This window comes from Onthophagus taurus, chromosome 3 (assembly GCF_036711975.1).
Source record: "Onthophagus taurus isolate NC chromosome 3, IU_Otau_3.0, whole genome shotgun sequence".
In the NCBI taxonomy this organism is placed as follows: domain Eukaryota; kingdom Metazoa; phylum Arthropoda; class Insecta; order Coleoptera; family Scarabaeidae; genus Onthophagus; species Onthophagus taurus.
Window position 1 is genome coordinate 6,420,001 of NC_091968.1, and position 21,824 is coordinate 6,441,824.

The 21,824-nt window shown below is 35.9% G+C and overlaps 1 protein-coding gene across 5 annotated transcripts in view; it reads right to left on the minus strand.

The window, feature by feature from the left end:
* The window catches only part of LOC111413460 (neurogenic protein mastermind), a 75,983-nt gene that overhangs the window by 10,405 nt on the left and 43,754 nt on the right, over window positions 1-21,824 (minus strand). For all 5 annotated transcript variants that reach the window (XM_023044442.2, XM_071195157.1, XM_071195160.1 and 2 more), the window contains one exon: window positions 1,784-3,058. In XM_023044442.2, coding sequence (XP_022900210.2) covers window positions 1,784-3,058 — 1,275 coding nt within the window. The remainder of the gene's footprint in view (window positions 1-1,783; window positions 3,059-21,824) is intronic.

Sequence of the window (21,824 nt, forward strand, 5' to 3'; positions counted from 1 at the left end):
GCGCTACCTACCACTGTCACATACATTTATATCCCTTAATAATATACAGGGTGAGTTATTAGTATCCCGACGGTCGCTAGTTACTAAACCGATTGAAAAACAAAAAAATATTTTATATAAAAGTTGTTTGACTCATCACTTTCTATTACGTAAAATTATTTTCAGTTATACAGGTGTTCCATTTAAGCGTAACGGAGAGTACGTAAAATTATTTACAACTAAATAATACAACTAAATTTGTTTATACAACCGTATATGTTACTATTTCACACCGTTTTTGCTTTGAAACTACGTCAGACAATAGTCAAAGCTAGTAGGTAGATGATAGTATTCAAAGATATTAGATACACTATACAGTATGTTTAAAAAGCTCAGTTACTGTTGATGTTTTTCAAATGGCTTTTTCATAAGTTTTTTAAATGGAACAGCCTGTATATTGTGTGCTAGTTGAATTGCTAATCAAGTTCCCTTTAATTAATGATAAGTATGTCATATGTTTAACTTTAATAGTTTTCCTGATATTTAAAATTTAAAGAAAAATGTGTAATAAAATGTCATTATTGTACTTAAAATTGACAGAATGTAATATAATCTGTCCTTTTTTTGTCACTTTTTTTTGTTTTTTCATGGAAACATTCACGAGCTACTAGATTAAAATGTTAGTTTGCTTTTTGATGGGGAAAGAAATGAATTTTTAAGAAAAACGAAATACTATCGTAAAAAGAATGTTTTTAGGATCTCAACGATAAAAAAAAATTATGGCATTCCATTTAAAAAAAAAGTTGAAAGCCGCTATTTTGAAATAATTCATCCAATTGAAAATCTGGTATCACCATCGTGTAGAGAATGTCCTAAAACATATTACTGTCAAATATTTTGAACGTAGTCCCACAGTGTGGCTAAAAAGAATAAGGCGCTTACTCTGAAACAGGCTGTATTTAATATAATTTCTGTAAAAAAAATTTTTGTAATACCTTTTTTGCATACCGTTTTAATATATACGTATTTAATTGCGGCTCGCGAAAAATTTCAAACTTAAAAATGGCTCGGACTAACAAAGAGCTTGGCCACCCCTGATATATGACATACTTTTCATTAAATTAAAGGTAACTTGATGGGCAATTCAACCAGCACACAATATACCTATATTAAATGACATAGTTTCAAGGTAAAATTGGACAAAATGTCGTTATTACATCGTTTTTAAAAAGATCCTGCAATTTTCCAACACATTTTGGAAAAACCATTGAATATTCCAGGAACTATAAACGCTATGAGTTTATACGGTTGTATAAACAAATTTAATGCTATTCACAATATGATAATATATAGGATGTTCCATTTAAAAAAATCTACATACTCTCCGTTACGCCTAAATCGAACATCCTGTATAAGGGAAAATAATTTTACGTAATAGAATGTGGTGAGTCAAACAACTTTTGTATAAAATATTCTTTTCTTTCTCAAACGGTTTAGTAACTATGGTCCGCCAGGCTACTAATAACTCACCCTGTATATTAGTATATTATGGGTATTTATACCCCATAATATAAATACGACCTTATAAATCAGCAATTAATGTGTACATTTTTTGTCTTTTATAACTTTTTTTTGCCATAAAGACATCAATATATTTTTTTCATCGTATTTAAAACACATAGTTACATAAATACTTTAGAGTTAAATCCTTTCAAATGCATAATATAAGGAGATATATTATAAAAACGAAAATTGTCATAAATTTTATGACAGCGCGCCCGCTCGAATGCTAAAATAAATTTACCTGATTATTTCCTTGTTGCATAACGCTCTGCTGTTGTTGCATGTGCATCATTTGATTCATAGAATTCATTTGTCCCATACCAACAGCTCCGCCTTGTCCCATTCCGGGGTTCATCCCTTGCGCAGAATGCATAGTTCCGCCAACCATAGCCCGTTGCATTCGAAATTGTTGCGATTGCATCGCGTTCATTTGCATATTCCCATTATTAACATTAAAGCCTTGAAAGTTCGGCCTAATTTGTTGTGTAAAACCGGCGTTTTGTTGTTGCGACATCAACATGTGCCTCCATTCCATTGATCCCGGTTGCGGCATCGTTTCAACGTTCATATTCGTTTGTGGTCGATACATCCCCCTTGAAATATGTTGTTGTTGTGACATATACATAGTTTGAGGGCGCATCATCATAGGCCCAGAGGGTGGCATCGTTTGATGCGGCATACGGCGAATTCCGGAATTGCTTGGAAACCTCGATTGGATGTTTTGAAGCATTGCGGAACTTTTGTAATCCGGCGGTGGTGGGCGAACGTGTTGTTGCTGCTGTTGTTGTTGTTGTTGCTGCTGCTGTTGTTGTTGTTGTTGTTGTTGCCGTAAAAGTTGTTGCTGTTGAAGCAATTTTTGGTGTTCTAAAACTTGAGGTGTCATCTGACGAACACCCATAGGATTCGAAGACATACCAAATTGATTAGGCGATCCCATATTACTATTTACACCTATATTACTTAAATTATTTAAACCGTTTCTTTGTCTTAACGTTTGTTGCGTAAAATTAATCGTTTGCGATTGCGACATCGAATAGCTATCACTCAACGGGTTTTGTTGGTTCATATGACTTTGAGGATTCAAACCCATCATCACCATATTATTATTCGGCTGCATACCATTATTAACGATACTCCCACCACTCATTCCACCAACATTTTGCAACCCATTTTGCATACCGCCTTGCATCGAAGCCTGCCCTCCGTTATTATTTGGATTACTCAAACCAGGACTATGCATTGTATTTGCAGTTGTCTGATTCGACCCCATCGTATTACTAGTCGCTTGGTTCATGTTCAAATTGCTTTGCATTGGATTCGCGTGTTGTTGTTGAGATTGATTTTGATTCGATTGCGGTTGATTTTGACTGGAAGCTCCCGATTGTTGCTGCTGTTGTTGAGAGGACGATTGACCTGAAGATGTCGTGTGTTGGGTGAAATGCATGCCTTGTTGGGTTGCGATGGATACGTTGCCTTTTAAGTCGCCGGAAAGATGAAGGTGTTGACCTGCTGAAACCTTAAAACAAAATAAAAATGCTATAAAAATAATTCGATAACAAAAATGTTTGGAAAATAAACCAATAAATAATTAATAAATATACAGGGTGAGTCAGGCAGAATGGGAAATGCGAATATCGGAGATATTATACTGTCTTCAGACGCACGGCTAAACCCGATATTTTCTAGTTCTACGTCTAGTGTTAGCCCTAGTTTTAGTTCAATAAACATATACAACTGCCACTAGAACTAACACAAGACCTAGAACTAGAACCATTCGGGTTTAGCCGCACGTCTCTCAAGACTGCTAAATCCGAATGTGATAGTGCTAGTGTAAAACTGCAACTAACGCTAGACCAAGAACTAGAAACATTCAAAAATTATACTTTCTGGTTCTAGTGTTAGTTCAATTTTAGTACAATAAAAATATACAACATAGTAATAGTAATGCCACGATACAATGAGTATTCTAATAGTAATCGCCGTCAGCGCCCGCTCCAGTGAATTTCTGGATGTTCTTTCCCTTTGCGGACTTAACCAACTAAATTATCATAAAAATTCTTATGTAAACACACTTGATCTTGTTATTACGAATTCTGCCGATGTACATCAATTATCTCTTTGTAGTGATCCATTGCTTCCTGAGGACAGTGCGCACTCCACTCTAAAGTTTTCCTGCTCAATTTTATTTACTCGTTCATTATCTATACATCATGGTGATGCTTTTTGTTTTAAAAAAGCCCGGTTTCCTGAATTGAATGAGTACTTTAATGGAGTTGACTGGGAATCAGAGCTTGCTGGTCGTGATATCAATGACGCTGTTCAAATTTTTTATAACTATGTTAATACTGCTATTCGCGAATTTGTCCCTTTAAAACGCAAAGCTATCAAGGGTTTTCCCAGTTGGTTTTCATACAGTACCATTAAAGTAATTCGAGAGAAAAGGAGGGCGCACTGTAGATGGAAGCGTTTTAGAAACCGACTTGACTACCTCACTTTTTCAATTCTAAGGAGTCGTGCAAAGTATCTAATCCATCACAATTACATGGAGTATGTTAGAAGAGCTGAAAGTAATGTGCAATCTGATCCAAAGGTGTTTTGGGCTTTTACTAAGTCTAAGAAGCGTGCGGATGTCATTCCTTCTACGATGTCATGGAATGGAACTGTTGTCGGCGATGGTGTCGGAGTATGCTCATTGTTTGCTGATTTCTTTTCTTCGGTTTTTGTGGCTCCTGCTCCAATCCAGCAGAATGTAGATTGTATAGAAATGGATACCCTTCCTTTGAGTCAGATGCAGTTTGACAGAATTGAGGTTGAGGAGGCCCTGATGGACATCTGGGTTACAGACAGTATAGGTACTGATGGTATTCCATCAATTTTAATCAAGGAATGTTCATACTCTCTGTCCCTTCCTTTAACTATTTTATTTAATGCTTCATTGATAATGGGTGTCTTTCTTTTATTGTGGAAGCGGGCTTTTGTTCTTCCCATTTTTAAATTTGGGGACCGTGGTGCTATATCCGATTACCGCCCCATATCTATTTTGCCAGCATTTGGGAAAGTGTTTGAGAAAGTAGTTCATGCACGTCTATTCTTTGCCCTTAAGTCTAAAATCAATTCTAGACAACATGTTTTTTTTGCTGGTCGCTCGGTGGAGAGTAACTTGCTTGAATATACCCAGTATATCTTATCTACTCTGGATGATTCTTGTCAGGTTGATTCAGTTTATACGGATTTTAGTAAAGTTTTCGACCGGGTGGATCACAACTTACTTCTGTTCAAACTAAAGAAGTTTGGTGTTCAGGGAAATCTTTTGCAATGGCTTGCTTCCTATCTGAAGGAGAGATGCCAGATTGTTTCGGTTAATGGTTTTTTCTCTAATCCTGTGTCGGTTCCTTCTGGTGTTCCACAGGGTAGCCATCTGGGCTCTTTACTGTTTAATATTTATGTTAACGACATATTTGACGTCGTTAATTATGCCCAATGTTTAATGTATGCTGACGATTTAAAACTCTTTCTCCGTATCTCCTCACCTCTTGATTGCTCTAAACTACAATCTGACTTAAACAATCTACATGCTTTTTGCTTAAATAATCACCTTTCATTAAACTTATCAAAGTGTAATGTTATTTCCTTCTCTAGGAGGGTGAACACAATCCACTACAATTATAGCGTCGCTGGTGAGAGGTTGCAACGTGTCTCATTTATTAGAGATTTGGGTGTTACATTTGATTATAAATTATTATTTGATAAACATATCGATACTGTTGTCTCCAAAGCCTGGCGTATGTTAGGATTTATTATGAAATCAACGGTAGCTTTTTCAAACATTGCTGCAATTAGAAATCTCTATTTTGCCTATGGAATCCTCAGTATCTCTCGTATAAATCTAGAATTGAGCGTATTCAATCTAAATTCCTCAAATACCTTTGTTTTAAATTTTCCATTCAATACATTGATTACGAATCAACTTGCACTTCTTTTCGTATGTTAACCCTCAACCAGCGTCGCTTTTGTGGGGATATATTATATTTTTACAAACTTTTGAACAACAAGTGTGATTCTCCAATGCTTGTTGGTTCTATATGTGTTCACGTTCCTTCGAGATTACTTCGCTTTGATTTTCTATTTATGACACCTACTCCTAGAACCAATGCCTGTCAAAACTCTCCTTTATTGAGAATGGCAAGATCGGCAAATCGTGTTAACATAGATCTGTTTCAGCATTCTTTCTATGCATTTAAAAAACTGCTCTTTGCTGCAGTTGGTGTGTTGCTTCGAGCGTTCATTTGATATTTGATATATGATATATTTATATCACCTAAATTTAGTTTTAGTTTTTTTCCCTTTTGAATCACTTTTGTACCATTAATGTTAATTCATTATTATTATTATTGTGAACTGTAATTCTATTTTATTTGTATACAATTGGTTGTTTGTGGTACAGTAATATTGGGTTCGACCTGTTTCTGTACCCACATGAAATAAATAAATAAGTAATATGCAAGATAAGATTTGTTGTTCTGCCAAACCAATATTAATGGTTTAGCAGCAGCTCGAAGATATTTGAAGTTATAACCAAATCGAAGGCAACCTAATCATAAGTTATTTAGGAATCATTACAATAGCCTTGGCGAAACTTTTTTAGATTTTTAAATTTTGTCCTAAAAGTAGCAGTGGTTCGACAAAACAAATTAGCGACGACTAACAAGAAGAGATTCTGGTTCGAGTTGCAGATTAAGCATTGCAACCGGAATAAGTGTGTAGTTTTAAAGAAAAAAAAAGTCCGGAAGAAAGTACTTTGAAACAATTAAAAGCAGATAACTTGGAAACCAGTAGACTTAGACAATTTAAGCAAGACTACCTTTTTTATGTAGAGTTGAAAGCTCTTTCAGATTTCACCATACCTCAAGTGATAAAATAGTCATGACTTGATTTATCAAACGAGTAGTTTGCCTCCCTGTGCCTCGAAAACCACCGACATTTGTATAAGAGATGTTTGGTAAATCGCCATATTTTAGTGTCTAGTATCCCCGGTATTCGGATTTCCCATTCTTTGACTCACCCTGTACATCTATTAAAACACTGTTAGATGTTTCGGATAACTTAACTCGAAACTTATCTTAGACGAAATTTTCAATCAAAAAATACTAGAATGTGACACCAATATTTCTGAAAATGTCGCAACCACATTGAATCAACTGCAGACAGTAAAATCCTGAACAGGACAAAACAAGTCCAACTACGTGAAAGAATACACAAAATCTTAAAGAATGTAAGTGAAAAAATATGTTGGCTACACCTCAAACTTTCGAGTTCCATAACCAGGCAATACTAAGATAAAGAAAGACTGTGATTATCATAATGAATGCAAAACGAGAGTCCCAGAAGAGCTGAAGAAACTGTGTTCAATTGTACTGAAAAACAACCAGCAGGATGTTAACTGAACAAGTGGTCTTCTGACGAAAGAAAAAATTATGTTTGAAGCAGCTATTCGCAAAATGCCAATATATATAAATATAAAGAATGCTTTTATGCTTTTACATAAAATTCAATGTTTTTTTAGATAGTAGTTTGCTTCAAATTAAAAGAACCATCCTCTATATGGAATAATTTTTGAAAATATATAGGTGTTTTCGATGTTGATAAGATAAATAAATCTTTTTATGCCTTAAAATGATAACAAGATGCATTGTGGAGTCAAAATTTTTTCAATTACTTCAAAACATTACCAAAGTTTTTGTTGACTTAGATGATGAAGATGTTATGAAGGTCAGTGTTATCAGCTATTTCACCACGCAACATAGATATCTTCTTGATGGACTAATCCGCCCAACTATCAAGGTGAAGAAATTCTTTTCTCAAGGGAAGTCAAATATCTAGGAGTAATCCTAGATAAAATCCTATCATGGAATGGAAATTTGCAGGGAGTTTTACATAAAGCTAGACTATCCTTTTGGACTTGACGTAGTCTTTGTGGAAAAAATTGGTCTTACCCCTAAAAGACTGTACTGACTCTACCAATGGATGTTCTGCTTGGCATATCTCCTTTGTATTTGCATAAAGAGAAAGTGGCTAGAACTACCATTTACAGATTTAAGTAATATGCTTAAAACTGTTCCGACATGTCTTACCAATGAGCTGCGGATGACATTATAAGCACTGATATTGTGTTATCAATGCCGTTAAATTTAGCAGGATCACTATTGGTGATTAATGCTCTATAAAAAGCTTTAAGCACACTGAATTGTGATAACAGTGTTTCTCTGATCTGGGTTTCTCATATCACTCTGGGGTTTCTAGTAATGAAGAGGCAGATGGGATAGCACGAGAGGGCAGCGCTAAAGCGTTTGCGGCGCCAGAGCCAGCAGTTGGTGTATCATTTGCGTTGCCAAACATAGGATTGGACTGTGGGCTGAAGAGAGACTTTACCTATTGTGGACCAGTTCTCTTGAAATGAGACATGATAAGTTATTTATTATTATCACCACTGTCAAACCTACGATTTTTTAAGACTTGCTAATAGCAGCATTAAAGTTCTAATGGGTGTCTTTACTAAACACTGCCGATTAACCTTCTAGTACGGAGTGGGATACAACATTATCCCAAAGAATTATTATTTCTTCTATTTCGTTCATAGATTTTATTTTCTGCGCCAATTTTTTTAATTGCTTCTTATGTTACGTGCTATTACACCAGCAATTACTTATTCTACAAAGTTTATTATTACGCCCAAAACAAATTAAATAATGATATAAATAGATATAAATAATAAAGATATTATGATGTGTCATGATCCGATTTGTATATGACATTATCTCATTACGGTGGCCTTCGTATGCAGTCTTACATCAGTGCAATCAGGTTTGTTCATGTTCGTGTTTCTATGAACAGTATTAGAGATAGAGCAGGAATCTAATGAAGAAAATGAAGTTTTTTCGGATATCTCTGAAGTAAAAGATAATCTAAAAGTTCAAAGCGAAACGGTAAGGTTTCCAGAAGTCAGATGCTACTTTTGTAAATTTATTATGTAAATCAAATGCGTTTTTCTTAGTATGAATCTAGCTGTGACGAAAGCAGTGATGATGACAAAAACGAAGGCGAGGAAGAAGGTGTTCTGTTCACGACTAAGGATGGGACTAAATGGAGTCCTATTCCACCAAAAACCACGTCGTCGTTCAACTCGGGACATAGTGAATACCAAACCAAACTTGAATGCGAAATCAGAAACCATCAAAAACATTGTAGATTGTTTGAAGTTGTTCGAAATGATCGACGTTATAGTGAAATGGACCAATCAAAAAGCTGAACACCGGGAATATAACACTAAGAATCCCGAAAAGAAAAGGACTTGGATTCCAATAGAGTTGAAGTTTATGCTGTAATAGGTGTTCTAATTACAATGGAGGATCTAAAAGCAAAAAGAGAACCGTCTTGTGGAGCAAGAATGCTTTGTATTCTAGAGGAATATTTATAGTGAAAGAATTCAGCATCTTATCTCATTTATGAATTATGATGATTTTACAACTAGATTAGAACGACAAAATACAGACAAACTTGCGGCAATTAGAGAAGTTTTTGAGTTATTTGTGACTAATTGTAAAGATAGCTACAACCCAAATACCCATCTTGCAGTGGACGAATAACTAACCAGTGCAACCAGCTAAGTACGGCATAAAAATATGGGCCCTTGTTGATGTGGAAAGTACATATGCAATGAATTTGCAGGTATACGTAGGAAAAATACATGATAAACCTGAAAAATAACAAGGAAAGCGTGTTGTACTTGACTTGGTTTTATGCCTTTGTCGAGGTAATGGTATTAGTACTGATAATTTCTTTACAAGTATACCATTGGCTAATGAACTATCTAATCGTAAACTTACATTGTATGGCACACTCCGACAAAACAAAAGAGAAATTCCGCTAGCACTATTGCCCAATAAAAATAAACCAGAAAAATCTTAATATAACATTGACTTCTTACATACCTAAGAAAGGTAAATCAGTAGTACTATCACTGATTTACTGATTTACCAGTACTGAGCATCATGATAATAAAACAGGAAATGCAGATAATCATTATTCATAATTTCAAGCGCAGTAGATACTATAGATAAGATGGTAAATAAATATTCAGTGAAAAGAGGAACAGAAAGATGGCCCTTTGTATTATTTCAAAATATTTTGGACGTTGTAGCTGTAAATGCTTATATAATTTGGACAACTAAAAATCCAGAACTGAAAAGGAATGACTACAGAACAACTTTTTTATTAGAACTTGGACAAGAACTCCTAAAGCCTAATGCCGCTAAAAGGCTACAGGACAAGAACTTATCTAAAAGAATTGTGAAGGCGATTCGTATCTTAGTTCAAAGTGGAGGAAGCTCAAAACCAACAAATTCCGGTCACATCTTCATCAACATATCCAAAATGTTGTACGATATGCCCAAGAAAAGCTGATAAAAGGATAAGAAATGCAAAAAATATGTTTGTTCCACTCATTGTCTGGTGTCAAAACGAATAATTTGTACTATTTGTCAACAGAAGGAAAACGTTCATTAAAACATTTTAATTTTCTAGTTTTACTTAAAAGACTTTTTTGGTTTATAATTTCATTGTTCATAACTATTAAATAAATGTTGTTAATGTTTTACTATTTTTCTTATTAATTTTGTCATACAGCAAATAAATTTCTTAGGATACGTTTGTATCCCTCATCGGACTTCATGAAATTTTAGGCACTCCGTGCCAGAAAGGTTAAAGACACACCTCAACTTGTTGGGTCTAGCCGATGATCTTGAATGAGAACTATGTGCGGAGGATGAGGAGAGGGTTGAGCATGTTTTATGCCACTGCTCTGCTATTAATCGAATCAGATTCTCGATTTTTAAATCGTAATTTATCTTCCCAAAGAATCTGAATGACTTTTTACCGAGCAAGATATTGGACTGCTCGTGAAATTTGATAACGATATCGTAATTTATGTAAATGTAAAGTAGATATCTTGTGTCTTCTATGGCAAAACTTATATTTAGATGAAATTTTTTGTAGGGTTGTTCCAGAGGTAATTGGTTCATTTAAAACTCGTTCATCATGTACACAAATGTGTTACTCCAACTCTAAAAGAATTCAACATGAAAATGCACAAAATTTCTGTAAATCATCAAAAAAAATTTTTAGTAATTATTTATTGAAATAATAAAAAAGAGAAAATGCTTTAAATGTTTTTCAAGAGTGAAAATCTATAAATACATCTTGGTAAACGTGTGGCGATCTGCAAATCGCGCGGTCCTTCTCCAGTGCAATGATCTTTCCTTAGACAACGGAACGAAGCAGTAACCGAGACTGCAAACGCAAACTCGCGAACGAACGAGAAGTTGAGAGAGGAATCAGGAAACGACCAACAGCGACATCTACGCCACTCTCAAACCCAAGAAAACGGGTCTTGCCACCCGTGTGCCTTTTTCCAAAGAAGGGAACCTCAAGATATTCTCGCGGTCTGGCACCAGTATGTGTTTTCGTTTTCATAAACTCTCAACGACTTTTTAACACACTCCCTGCATAAAAAAAAACTTTATTTTAATAATAATAAATAATAATCTTATTATTACTATTCGTTTCCCCTACCACATAAAAATCACAATTTATTTTCAGCACGGATAATTCTAAAAATAACTTCCATATCGCATCCGTTCGAGCGAAAATCATTTCTTTTTTCCATCCGTACAGCAAACACATCAAAGTGAGAGCCAACAACGGCCACACTGAATCCATTCAAAAAGCAAAAACAAAGACGTCTCCGCATATGCTAATCGAAAATCACGTAGTCTACGTATAGATGGGGGAATATAAGTAACACGACATACTTAAACGTCGGAGGGGAACGAAGTGAGGGGAGCGGGGCGCCATTAACGGGATGAACTCATCGCGCAGGAAGTCGACACCGACCCAAACCTAATAAGAGATGATGCTATACGTAAATTGTTTGTGTTAAACAAGGATGGTTACAGGTGCGATATTAACATCCAGCCGGCTGCGCTGAGAAGTAGAGGGAGATGAGGAAGGGGAAGATGAAAAGAAGAGGGGAATGTCAATGTGGAAAAGAAGGGACGGTGCGTAGTTGCGCGTAATGGATATAGATTTTTTTTATTATATCAAAATTTGTTATGGTTTATAATCAAAATTAAAATGTTAATTTTTGTTGGATTTCGACAAGATAAGATATACACAGAGTGTATTAAACTAAATAATTCATGTTTTGCATTTGTATTTGAAACGGTTGAACTGAAAACAGTAAGAAGTACAGTTTGTGCTCAATTCTCTAGGTTGGTTATTTAGTGTGGACGTGTCATAATAAGCGATGCCAGTCTGTAACTAACTGCACTCTTCGAGCGGCGCGGAGCAGAAGCAGTGCATCCACCGGATGCGCCGCTAAGGTGCAGCTAACGGTGTTCGTTCGACTCGGCATACGTAGGCGAGACCGTATCGGTTCCAGAAAAACACCGTGTAAATATACATATACAATGGGCGTATTACATTGATTTTAACAATTTAATAAGGTTAATTTTTTTTTTAAAGAAGTATAAGGCTAAAATTGTTATTTTGCCTCATAACCTGCACCTACGCAACTTCTATGTTGTCGTCATTCTGCAATTGCCTTCAATTAACACAGAAAAAGAAATAGGAGTTTATTCTCGTGTGGCGTAGTGGGCGACGACTTCCGGTTAACCTCGAAATGACGACGGTGGCGTCGAAGGGACAGTCGCCGGAGGGCGCCGCCCCACACAACGATCTGGAGGACAGAGAGAGTGCGGCGGCGGCAACGGCGTTCACGTATGCATGTGGACGCGGCTTATGTTTGCACAGGCCAATCAGTGCGGCCCTTGTTGATTAAATATTGATCCGGGTGTCACTTGCAGGGGACCAGGTCAACAGCACGGGGTGTGTCGCGACAACCACCACCGCCACCACCACTATTCGGCACTGACCACCACACATTTTCCGACAGCGGTCGTACTTTGAGGTTTCATTTTTGGCGCATTATGTAAATATCAAAGATTTTCGAGATCTGAAAGGAAAAGTTAAGAAGAAAATTTAAATAAAAACAAAACAAACAAAACTTTTCTTGAACAAGTAAATGAGGTTACCAAGAAAATCGGTGGAAAAAGAAAATTAATTATATTTTTTTTTCAAAACAACATTTAAACGGTTACCAAAGAGGATGTGTCATCAGAATTAATGAAATTAATATTGGTCAATTTTAATTTCAAAATTTAACCTCAATTTTCCACAAAATGTTTTTCAAAAATTAGGAGGTAAAATTAAAGTTTTAGAGAAAAACTAAGATATTTCCTCATCTCCATATGTTAGATTTTATATTATATTGGTTAATTTATATTAGATTTGATAGGTTTATATTATATTAGTTCATTTATATTGGATTTATTTGTATCGCCTCATTTGTTTAGTCTAGATTTGAAGTGTCTCGAGTCGCAATATTAGAGTCTTTTATCGCATTATTTATTGGGTGGAGTTAAGTGTGGGAATGCGTTGGGGTATTTCGGTGTTTAGGTAAGGGTTTTTAGTTATGACCTAAAATAAAGAAGGAGCCTGCGAGCTCAACTCGTATCAGTTATTCAGTCTTCGATTTAACACCCACCGAAACAGTACCCCTTCAATTTACGCGGAGCAAGGCTCCCTATATAACTCTCGCCACAACTAATCGCAATTTATATGTATAGTTTAAGTGAAATTAATAATAAAGTTTATGGAAACGTAAAACCAAGATTTTGTTGTTAACCAGCGCCCACCAGATAAAAATAAATAATCATAAAATGGTCCTTCGAGCCGGATAGGGAAAATATAAGAAGATTTAAGTGTCTTCGGTTCCTTGATGCGGCGTGTAAAATTAAATTAAATTCGACAACGTTGGCCCGCCAGTTACGCAGCTTTTTGGAGAACATTCGCCAGGAGTGTTCGAAGACCGAATTTCTACTTCATGCAACTCTCAACAAATTCGAGATAGAAGAAATTCGTCCATCACGTACTGGAAGCGACCAACGCCATTGAAACAAGTACCGTAAGTCCCTTTGCTTTCTCCTTTATCGTTCTCAATCTGAAACTTGTCAATCGCGATCATGAGTCAGTCAGAAAATTTAACTAAAAAACGAGGTATTGTCAAGGGCAAACTCACGAATTTTGCGAAATTTGTAATAAAATTTGAATCAAGTATCAGAGAAAGCGGTATTAATCAGGAACTTTCGTTAGAGTTAGAACAAAGATACAATCGGGCAATTAATCTTATCGATGAGTTCGAGGAAATTCAGGGTGAAATAGATTTGTTAAGCGTTGATGGCGAGTCACAAAACGCGGAGAGGGAGACATTCGAGGCGAGTTTTTACGCAAATACGGCTAAAGCTAAGCGAATTTTGACAAATAGAAATATATGCGCCGATTCGTCGTTCATTTTAGGACCTTCCCCGGATCAACATGTAAAGCTACCGGTTATAGATTTACCAAAGTTTGACGGTGGTTACGACGCATGGCTAGGGTTTAGAGACATTTTCGAATCATTAATTCATAACAACCCAATGATCAACGACATTCAAAAATTTCATTACTTACTGTCGGCACTGACCGGTAATGCTCGTCAGGTTATCGAAAGCTTAGAATTGACAAATTCTAACTATGAAGTCGCTTGGGGGTTGATTCGCGAGCGTTATGATAACCCGCGGATATTAATTCATAATCACGTTAAGGCATTGTTCGAAATTGAAGGGGTTTCGGGTGATAATCCACAGCCGATTCGAAGTTTTATTGACGACTTTCGTAAACATCTGCGCGCGTTAGCTGCATTAAATGAACCTACGGATAATTGGGACACGCTACTTATTTATTTAGCCGTGTCGAAATTGGACGCTGATTCCAATCGGGAGTGGGAAAGGAAAAAGTCCGGTTTAAACAAAGCGAATTTAGAAAATTTGTTAGGGTTTTTGAAAGAACGCGCTGATTTATTGGAAACTTTGGAAAACGGTTCGGGTAAGCGGATAATCGATAAATCAAAACCGAAATCAAAACCGAAATCAAAAACGTTTTTGGTTGCTAATTCGGGTGTTAAGCGTTGTGTAAACTGCAATGGAGAACATTACATACAGGAATGTTCAAATTTCACTAAACTTACGGTTCGGGGCCGTATAGACCGGGTCAAACAATTAAAGGTGTGTATGAATTGTCTACGGTCGGGACATTTTGTTAAACAATGCCGTTCGAGCTCTTGTAAACGGTGCAATTCTCGTCATCATACCTTACTTCATTTGGCGCACGATCGCTCAGATTCACCACCACAACCAACGACATCCACCCAAGCACACAGTCTAAATTTCGCACAGCATGCAAATCATTCAAACATCTTACTCTCCACCGTAACTGTTCACGCATTCGATAGACATAACAAAAAACATTCATTACGCGCACTCTTGGATCCGGGCAGTCAAAGTAGTTTTCTTTCGGTAGAAGCTTGCAAGCGGTTAAGATTGTCTAGAACAGCAACAAACGTTAATGTAGCAACAATAAATCAAACACAGTCAACAATAACGAGTTCTTGTTCATTGCGAATACATTCACACTGCACGGATTTTTCACTTAAGGTTAATTGCTTGGTTATAGCAACAATCGCGAATGATTTACCCAATTTTGAAATAAACGCTAACACTTTAAAAATACCTACACACATTCGCTTGGCGGATCCATTGTTCAATAAACCCGATAAGATAGATATGCTGGTCGGAGCTGATTATTTTTGGAATTTGTTATGCGTTGGGCAAATCAAACTTGCAAAAGGGCCTATCATGCAAAACACCCGTTTGGGGTGGATCGTTTCGGGGCCGATACAAGCGAGCGCGGCACATTCGGTGCGGTGCAATTTAATTTATAAGGATGACAATTCCGTAATAAGTAAGCAGTTGGCGCGGTTTCGGGAAGTCGAGGAGTTTGAAGGGTTAGTTCACTCATCGAAAAATGAAACATTTTGCAAAAATCATTTTTATAAAACCACTAAACGTGCAGAAGACGGACGATTCATTGTTTCGACACCGCTAAAGAAAGGTTTAGATTGGTTGGGCGAATCGCATAAAACCGCGGAAAATAGTTTGATGGGTATCGAGCGGAAATGCAAACGAAATCGTGAATTCGGTGAGCAATATCATACATTTATGCGAGAGTATTTGGAGTTGGGTCAATTAAGAAAGATTGTTGATACACGCGAGGGTTATTACATTTCACACGGCGTGTTAAATGAAAATAGTGCCATCACAAGGGTCGTTTTCGATGCATCATGTCCCACGTCAATGGGATATTCACTTAATAATTGTCAGATTGTGGGACCTATATTACAGCCTGACTTGTTCAGTGCCTTGAAACGGTTTCGGGAATACGAGCACGTAGCTACCGCGGATATGCAAAAAATGTACCGTGCCTGTTTAATCAATCCAACCGAACTTAGTAAAGAGTGTTTTATTGCTGCTCTTCGGCGACTTTCAGCTAGGCGCGGGAAACCGAATCGAATGTTCTCTGATAGCGGAACTAAGTTCGTGGGTGGTAATCGCGAATTACAGGAGCTAAGTCTGTTCTTGATTGATAACTCTAGCGAACTCAAAACACCGATTGAAAACGCTTCTAATAGTTGGTTGAATACTCCCCCTAACTTGCCACACCTTGGTGGATTATGGGAAGGCGGTGTTAAGTCAGTAAAATTTCATTTACGTCGGGTTACCGGCAATGCCTCGTTTACGTACGAAAATTTTTATACATTATCTGTTCAGATTGAGGCCATCCTTAATTCCCGGCCATTAACCCCATTATCCACCGATCCCAACGATACGACTCTATCAACCCCGGCACATTTTCTAATTGGTGGGAAACTTACTTTCCCACCAGATCCGGGTTTGAGTCGCAACAATGAAGACCGCTTATCGCAGTTCCATCGCGTCCAGCAGATTCAACAACATTTTTGGACCAGGTGGTCCAAAGCATATTTGTCTGAGCTGCAGAGGTACTACGACTGGTTTACGGGTGACGCTAACTTAAGGTTGGGCCGATTGGTGTCAATGAAGAAAGACAATTTGCCTGCCTTAAAGTGGCTTACAGGCCGAATTATAGAATTGCACTGCGATAAGGATGGAGTCGCACGAGTGGTCACGCACACAAAATGGGATCATCAAAGGGGCCACGGTCAGACTGTGTCCACTACCAATGGAATAGCAGTCTTGGGTTTCATTAATGTGATTGCTTGTGATTACGTGAATTGTGTGTGCGCGATTAATCACTCAGTAGTGTAAATTTAATTTTTCGATTTTTTTTCATACATTTTGATGTTGAGTCATTATTGTTAATTTGTGTTTTTATTTGTTGAAAGGTAGTTCTTTCAAGGCGGGGAGTATGTTAGATTTTATATTATATTGGTTAATTTATATTAGATTTGATAGGTTTATATTATATTAGTTCATTTATATTGGATTTATTTGTATCGCCTCATTTGTTTAGTCTAGATTTGAAGTGTCTCGAGTCGCAATATTAGAGTCTTTTATCGCATTATTTATTGGGTGGAGTTAAGTGTGGGAATGCGTTGGGGTATTTCGGTGTTTAGGTAAGGGTTTTTAGTTATGACCTAAAATAAAGAAGGAGCCTGCGAGCTCAACTCGTATCAGTTATTCAGTCTTCGATTTAACACCCACCGAAACAGTACCCCTTCAATTTACGCGGAGCAAGGCTCCCTATATAACTCTCGCCACAACTAATCGCAATTTATATGTATAGTTTAAGTGAAATTAATAATAAAGTTTATGGAAACGTAAAACCAAGATTTTGTTGTTAACCAGCGCCCACCAGATAAAAATAAATAATCACCATAATTGAAAATAAAGAGAAAATATTTCAAAATAGAAATTGATTAATTTCTTGTAATTAACTAGAAGATTGCAGGTTTCTTAATTTATATATTAATAAAGGTTTAAAACGAAAAGATAAATTTGAAATTTGTTTTGAAGAAGGTGCACAGAAAGCAGAAAATTGAATTTGCGCTCCGTGAAGTCGCCATAACGTTATATTCTTTCAATTGGGAGCTTTGATAAGCTTTGTGGGCAGCTAATATCTTAGCTTAAAAAAACTAGAAACTAGGAACCAGGAGACGGAGGAAGTCTAACTAAGTAGAGATTAAGACGATATCAGATAAAAAGAAAGAAGTCTGAAATATGCAAGATGTGCTATATAGGGAAGAATCTAGAAACAAGCCCAAATGGACCCAAAAACAAAAACGCTAAAAACCTACGGCAGAATTTAGATGCCAGAAAAAATTTAAAATAAAGAAAAAGGAGGAGTCCGAATCTAGAAAGGTGAAGACCATGGAATTTGTTCCACTTCTATACTATAACAAACTACCTCCAATAATATTACAAGTTCCTACAAAATTCTCCTAAGTACAGTTTTCAGATCAGCAAATTTACTAATTAGCCATTATACAATATTTGAAACCACAACATTACGCACAACGACTGAACTTGATACTATAGATGACAGCAATTTTTGAATTTTCTATAAGTAGTTTATATGAATTTGAGCATCCTTTTGATCTTTAATGCAACTACATCTTCTTCATTGTTTTCAGGTTCCTGCCTCCTAGCTTTTTCTTCTTAATCTGCCAGTAACAAATGTACCACCAAAACCTAATTGGGCAATTCAAAATACTTAATCGTAACTGAGATATTCTTAAATGAGCCGTTTAGAATTAAGACCAATAGTATTGTGAAACATTTTACTATTTATGGGTAAATTGATAATTCTTGAATTCTAAATTTCTTTTGAAGAAGGTTACACATAAGGCGGAAAATTGCCTTTGCGCTGTGTGAAGTCGATATAAACTAGTCATCTTCTCTAAATTGGGAGCTTTGATAAGCTTTGTAGATAGCTAAGATCTTAGCGTGAAAGAACTAGAAATAAAAGCCAGGAGACGGATAGATCAGATAAAAAGAAGAAACCTGAAATATGCAAGAAAAGAGTCAAAAACAATTAATCTAAAATAATGAAAAAGTAGGAAATCGGCAAAAGTAACATGCCCAAAAGAACCTAAAAACTAAAAACATTCGGCAGAATTTAGATGATGCCAGAAAAAAAGAATTCAAAATAAAGAAAAAGGAAGAGTCCAAATTTATGAAGATGAAAACCATGGAGAACTACCTATACTAAATAAGTATTTTATATATCCAACAAGCATTGATCACGTTGATGCCCATAACACAATTGATCAATTGGAACATAACGCTTTAATTCACGCTTTTCGAGTAAACAAGTGTGGCAGTCGTTTGCAATGATGAGCTATCTGTTTATGGTATGGTCTAGAATATCAAGAGGAGTATCGAGAAACATATTTCACACACAGAATTTTATCATTTTCTTCATTGTACCTGCTGGAATGTCAGTACTTAATATGAATAATAATAACAATGTGGATAAGTTTATAAAATTGTCACAAATTGTTATCCAAACAATGCAACCTCACTAAGTCAAGGGGAGTTTGAATTTGTTGCACTTCTATACTATTAAATTACCTCCAATAATACAACTTCCTAAAAATCTTCCTAAGTACAGTTTTCAGGTCAGCAAATTTACAAATTGGCCATTGTACAGGGTGTCCCAATTTCGATGTCCGCATAGGCTATCTCCGAAACTAAAAGAGATAGAAAAAAAGTAGCTTACTTGTCATGATCTCGTTTTTCGAGAAAATGCTAATGCCGAAAACTCCGAACAGCTATCGTCTTTTGTTTTCGCCCTATCGGCAAAAACTGAAAATTTTGCGAAAACGACATTCGCAAATATCTCACTTATTATCAAAGATGGAGTATTATAAATAAAACATTATATGGGCAACTTTTTACGAAGAGTTCAGTGGCGTAGGTAGAATTTTTTTCCCATCTTTTATTTTCGAGATTTTAGACGTAACTTTATTTTTTTAAATGGAAACCATAGTTGGCTATGACTTAAAATAATTTGTTATTTTCTTCTGATAACAAATATATATAGTTTGTGGGGTATATTTCTTATAGTTATTGAATAATTAACAAAAATTCATTTTGTTCCATCTAAATCTAATGTATGTATTTAAAAGTTAACGTTGCTATGGTGATAACCACACATACTATGATGGAATATAATGTATCAATTTTTTTTGTTCTTTCTAAAACTATTGTATGTATTTAAAACTTAATGTTGTTATGGTGATAACCATACCATGAGGGAAAGCATTGTTTCCAATTATTGGCAAAGTTTGTAGCAAGGACAGTAGAATCTAACAGGACTGCTACATCCATTGTATTTTTGTAGTCGACTACGGGTTGGTTGCCTGCACTCTACGTCACACTATTTGCCACGCCTGGTAGATAACTGTCTATGTTTTTAGAGGTTATATGATAGACATTAATACCTCTAAAAACATAAAACTTCAAAACTAATATGAATACGTCTAGGATATAACTTCTAAAAACACACAGCAAACGCATAGACCATAACAACAGCTGGGCGTGGAAAATGGTGTGACGTAGTTTGCGGGTAGGCTGTCACAACAATGGATGTAGCAGTCCTGTTAGATTTTATTGTCCTTGAGTTTGTAATAGTATTTAAAAATTCACTAACAACTCTGGCATTATGTGCTGGTGCTCCGTTATATTGAAAATATATCATTTGAGACATATTTAGTGGCAAATTGTCGTCCAAAGGCTCAATGTGCTGCCTTAATATATTGAGGTATTTCCCTGAGTTTAAGTTTTTATGGTAGATACTATATGCCAAAACTCTATTATCTAAAAGGGCACAACATACATTGAACCCCAATCTTCTTTGAACACTCAGAGACTTCATCGGTCCAGATTACATTTTGAACAAACAGCAGATTATTTAATTTTTTTAAATATCATCTACAAAATTCTAATCTTCGATTGAGATCTCCGGCACGTAAATAATGAGTTAGCACCGCTTTGTATGGTTTATACTTATTTTTCTTTCATATTCGGGAGCAGCGTCTTTTGGGTCAGACGTCTTGTTGCAATTTCTCTTGCAGGTCATTTTGGTATGTTTTTGTATGTGGTTTGGGGAAGGACCAAATATCTATTAAATTTTCTGCTGACCGGCTGAAGGTTTGTACGTGCGGTTGTCTTCTTTCTGGATATCTTGTGAAATAAAATTCCGCGGCTAACGTCGCATTCTTATCTGATAACATATAGCATTCCATCATGTTACATTTTTCATAATTTTCGAAATTCATTGTAAAGTTTTATTCAGTTTTGTTATACTTTGACACTTAACACGCTGGTGCATAATGCCAGCACATAATGCCAGAGTTGATATCGAATTTATAAATACAAACTTTGGCAATTATTTGATACATTATGTTCCATCATAGTATGTATGGTTATCACCATAGCAACATTAACTTTTAAATACATACATTAGTTTTAGACAGAACAAAATGAATTTTTGTTAATTATTCAATAACCATAAGAAATATACCCTACAAACTATATATATTTGTTATCAGAAGAAAATAACAAATTATTTTAAGTCATAGCCAACTATGGTTTCCATTTAAAAAAATAAAGTTACGTCTAAAATCTCGAAAATAAAAGATGGGAAAAAAATTCTACCTACGCCACTGAATTCTTCGTAAAAAGTAGCCCATATAATGTTTTATTTATAATACTCCATCTTTGATAATAAGTGAGATATTTGCAAATGTCGTTTTCGCAAAATTTTCAATTTTTGCCGATAGGGCGTAAACAAAAGACGATAGCTGTTCGGAGTTTTCGGCATTAACATTTTCTCGAAAAACGAGATCATGACAAGTAAGCTACTTTTTTTCTATCTCTTTTAGTTTCGGAGATAGCCTATGCGGACATCGAAATTGGGACACCCTGTACAACGTTTGAAACCACAACATTACGCATAACGACTAAACTTGATGCTATAGATCAGCGTTCCGCAAACTTTTTTAAGTGGCGGCACAAAAATATCAATAAAATCTTAATGTGACCCATAAGAAGTTAAAAGCACATCACCTAAAATGATAACCAGTTTGAAACTGCAGTAACTTTTGAACGTATTGCTCGACATGAACAAGTGCTGCGTCCATTTATCACCAAAGCCACTGCCTGAGCAACTTCTGCAAGACTTAAAGGCATTTTTCTTTTCTAGCATTAGTCAACGACGTTAACGACACTAAACGTCGCTGAAATATTTTC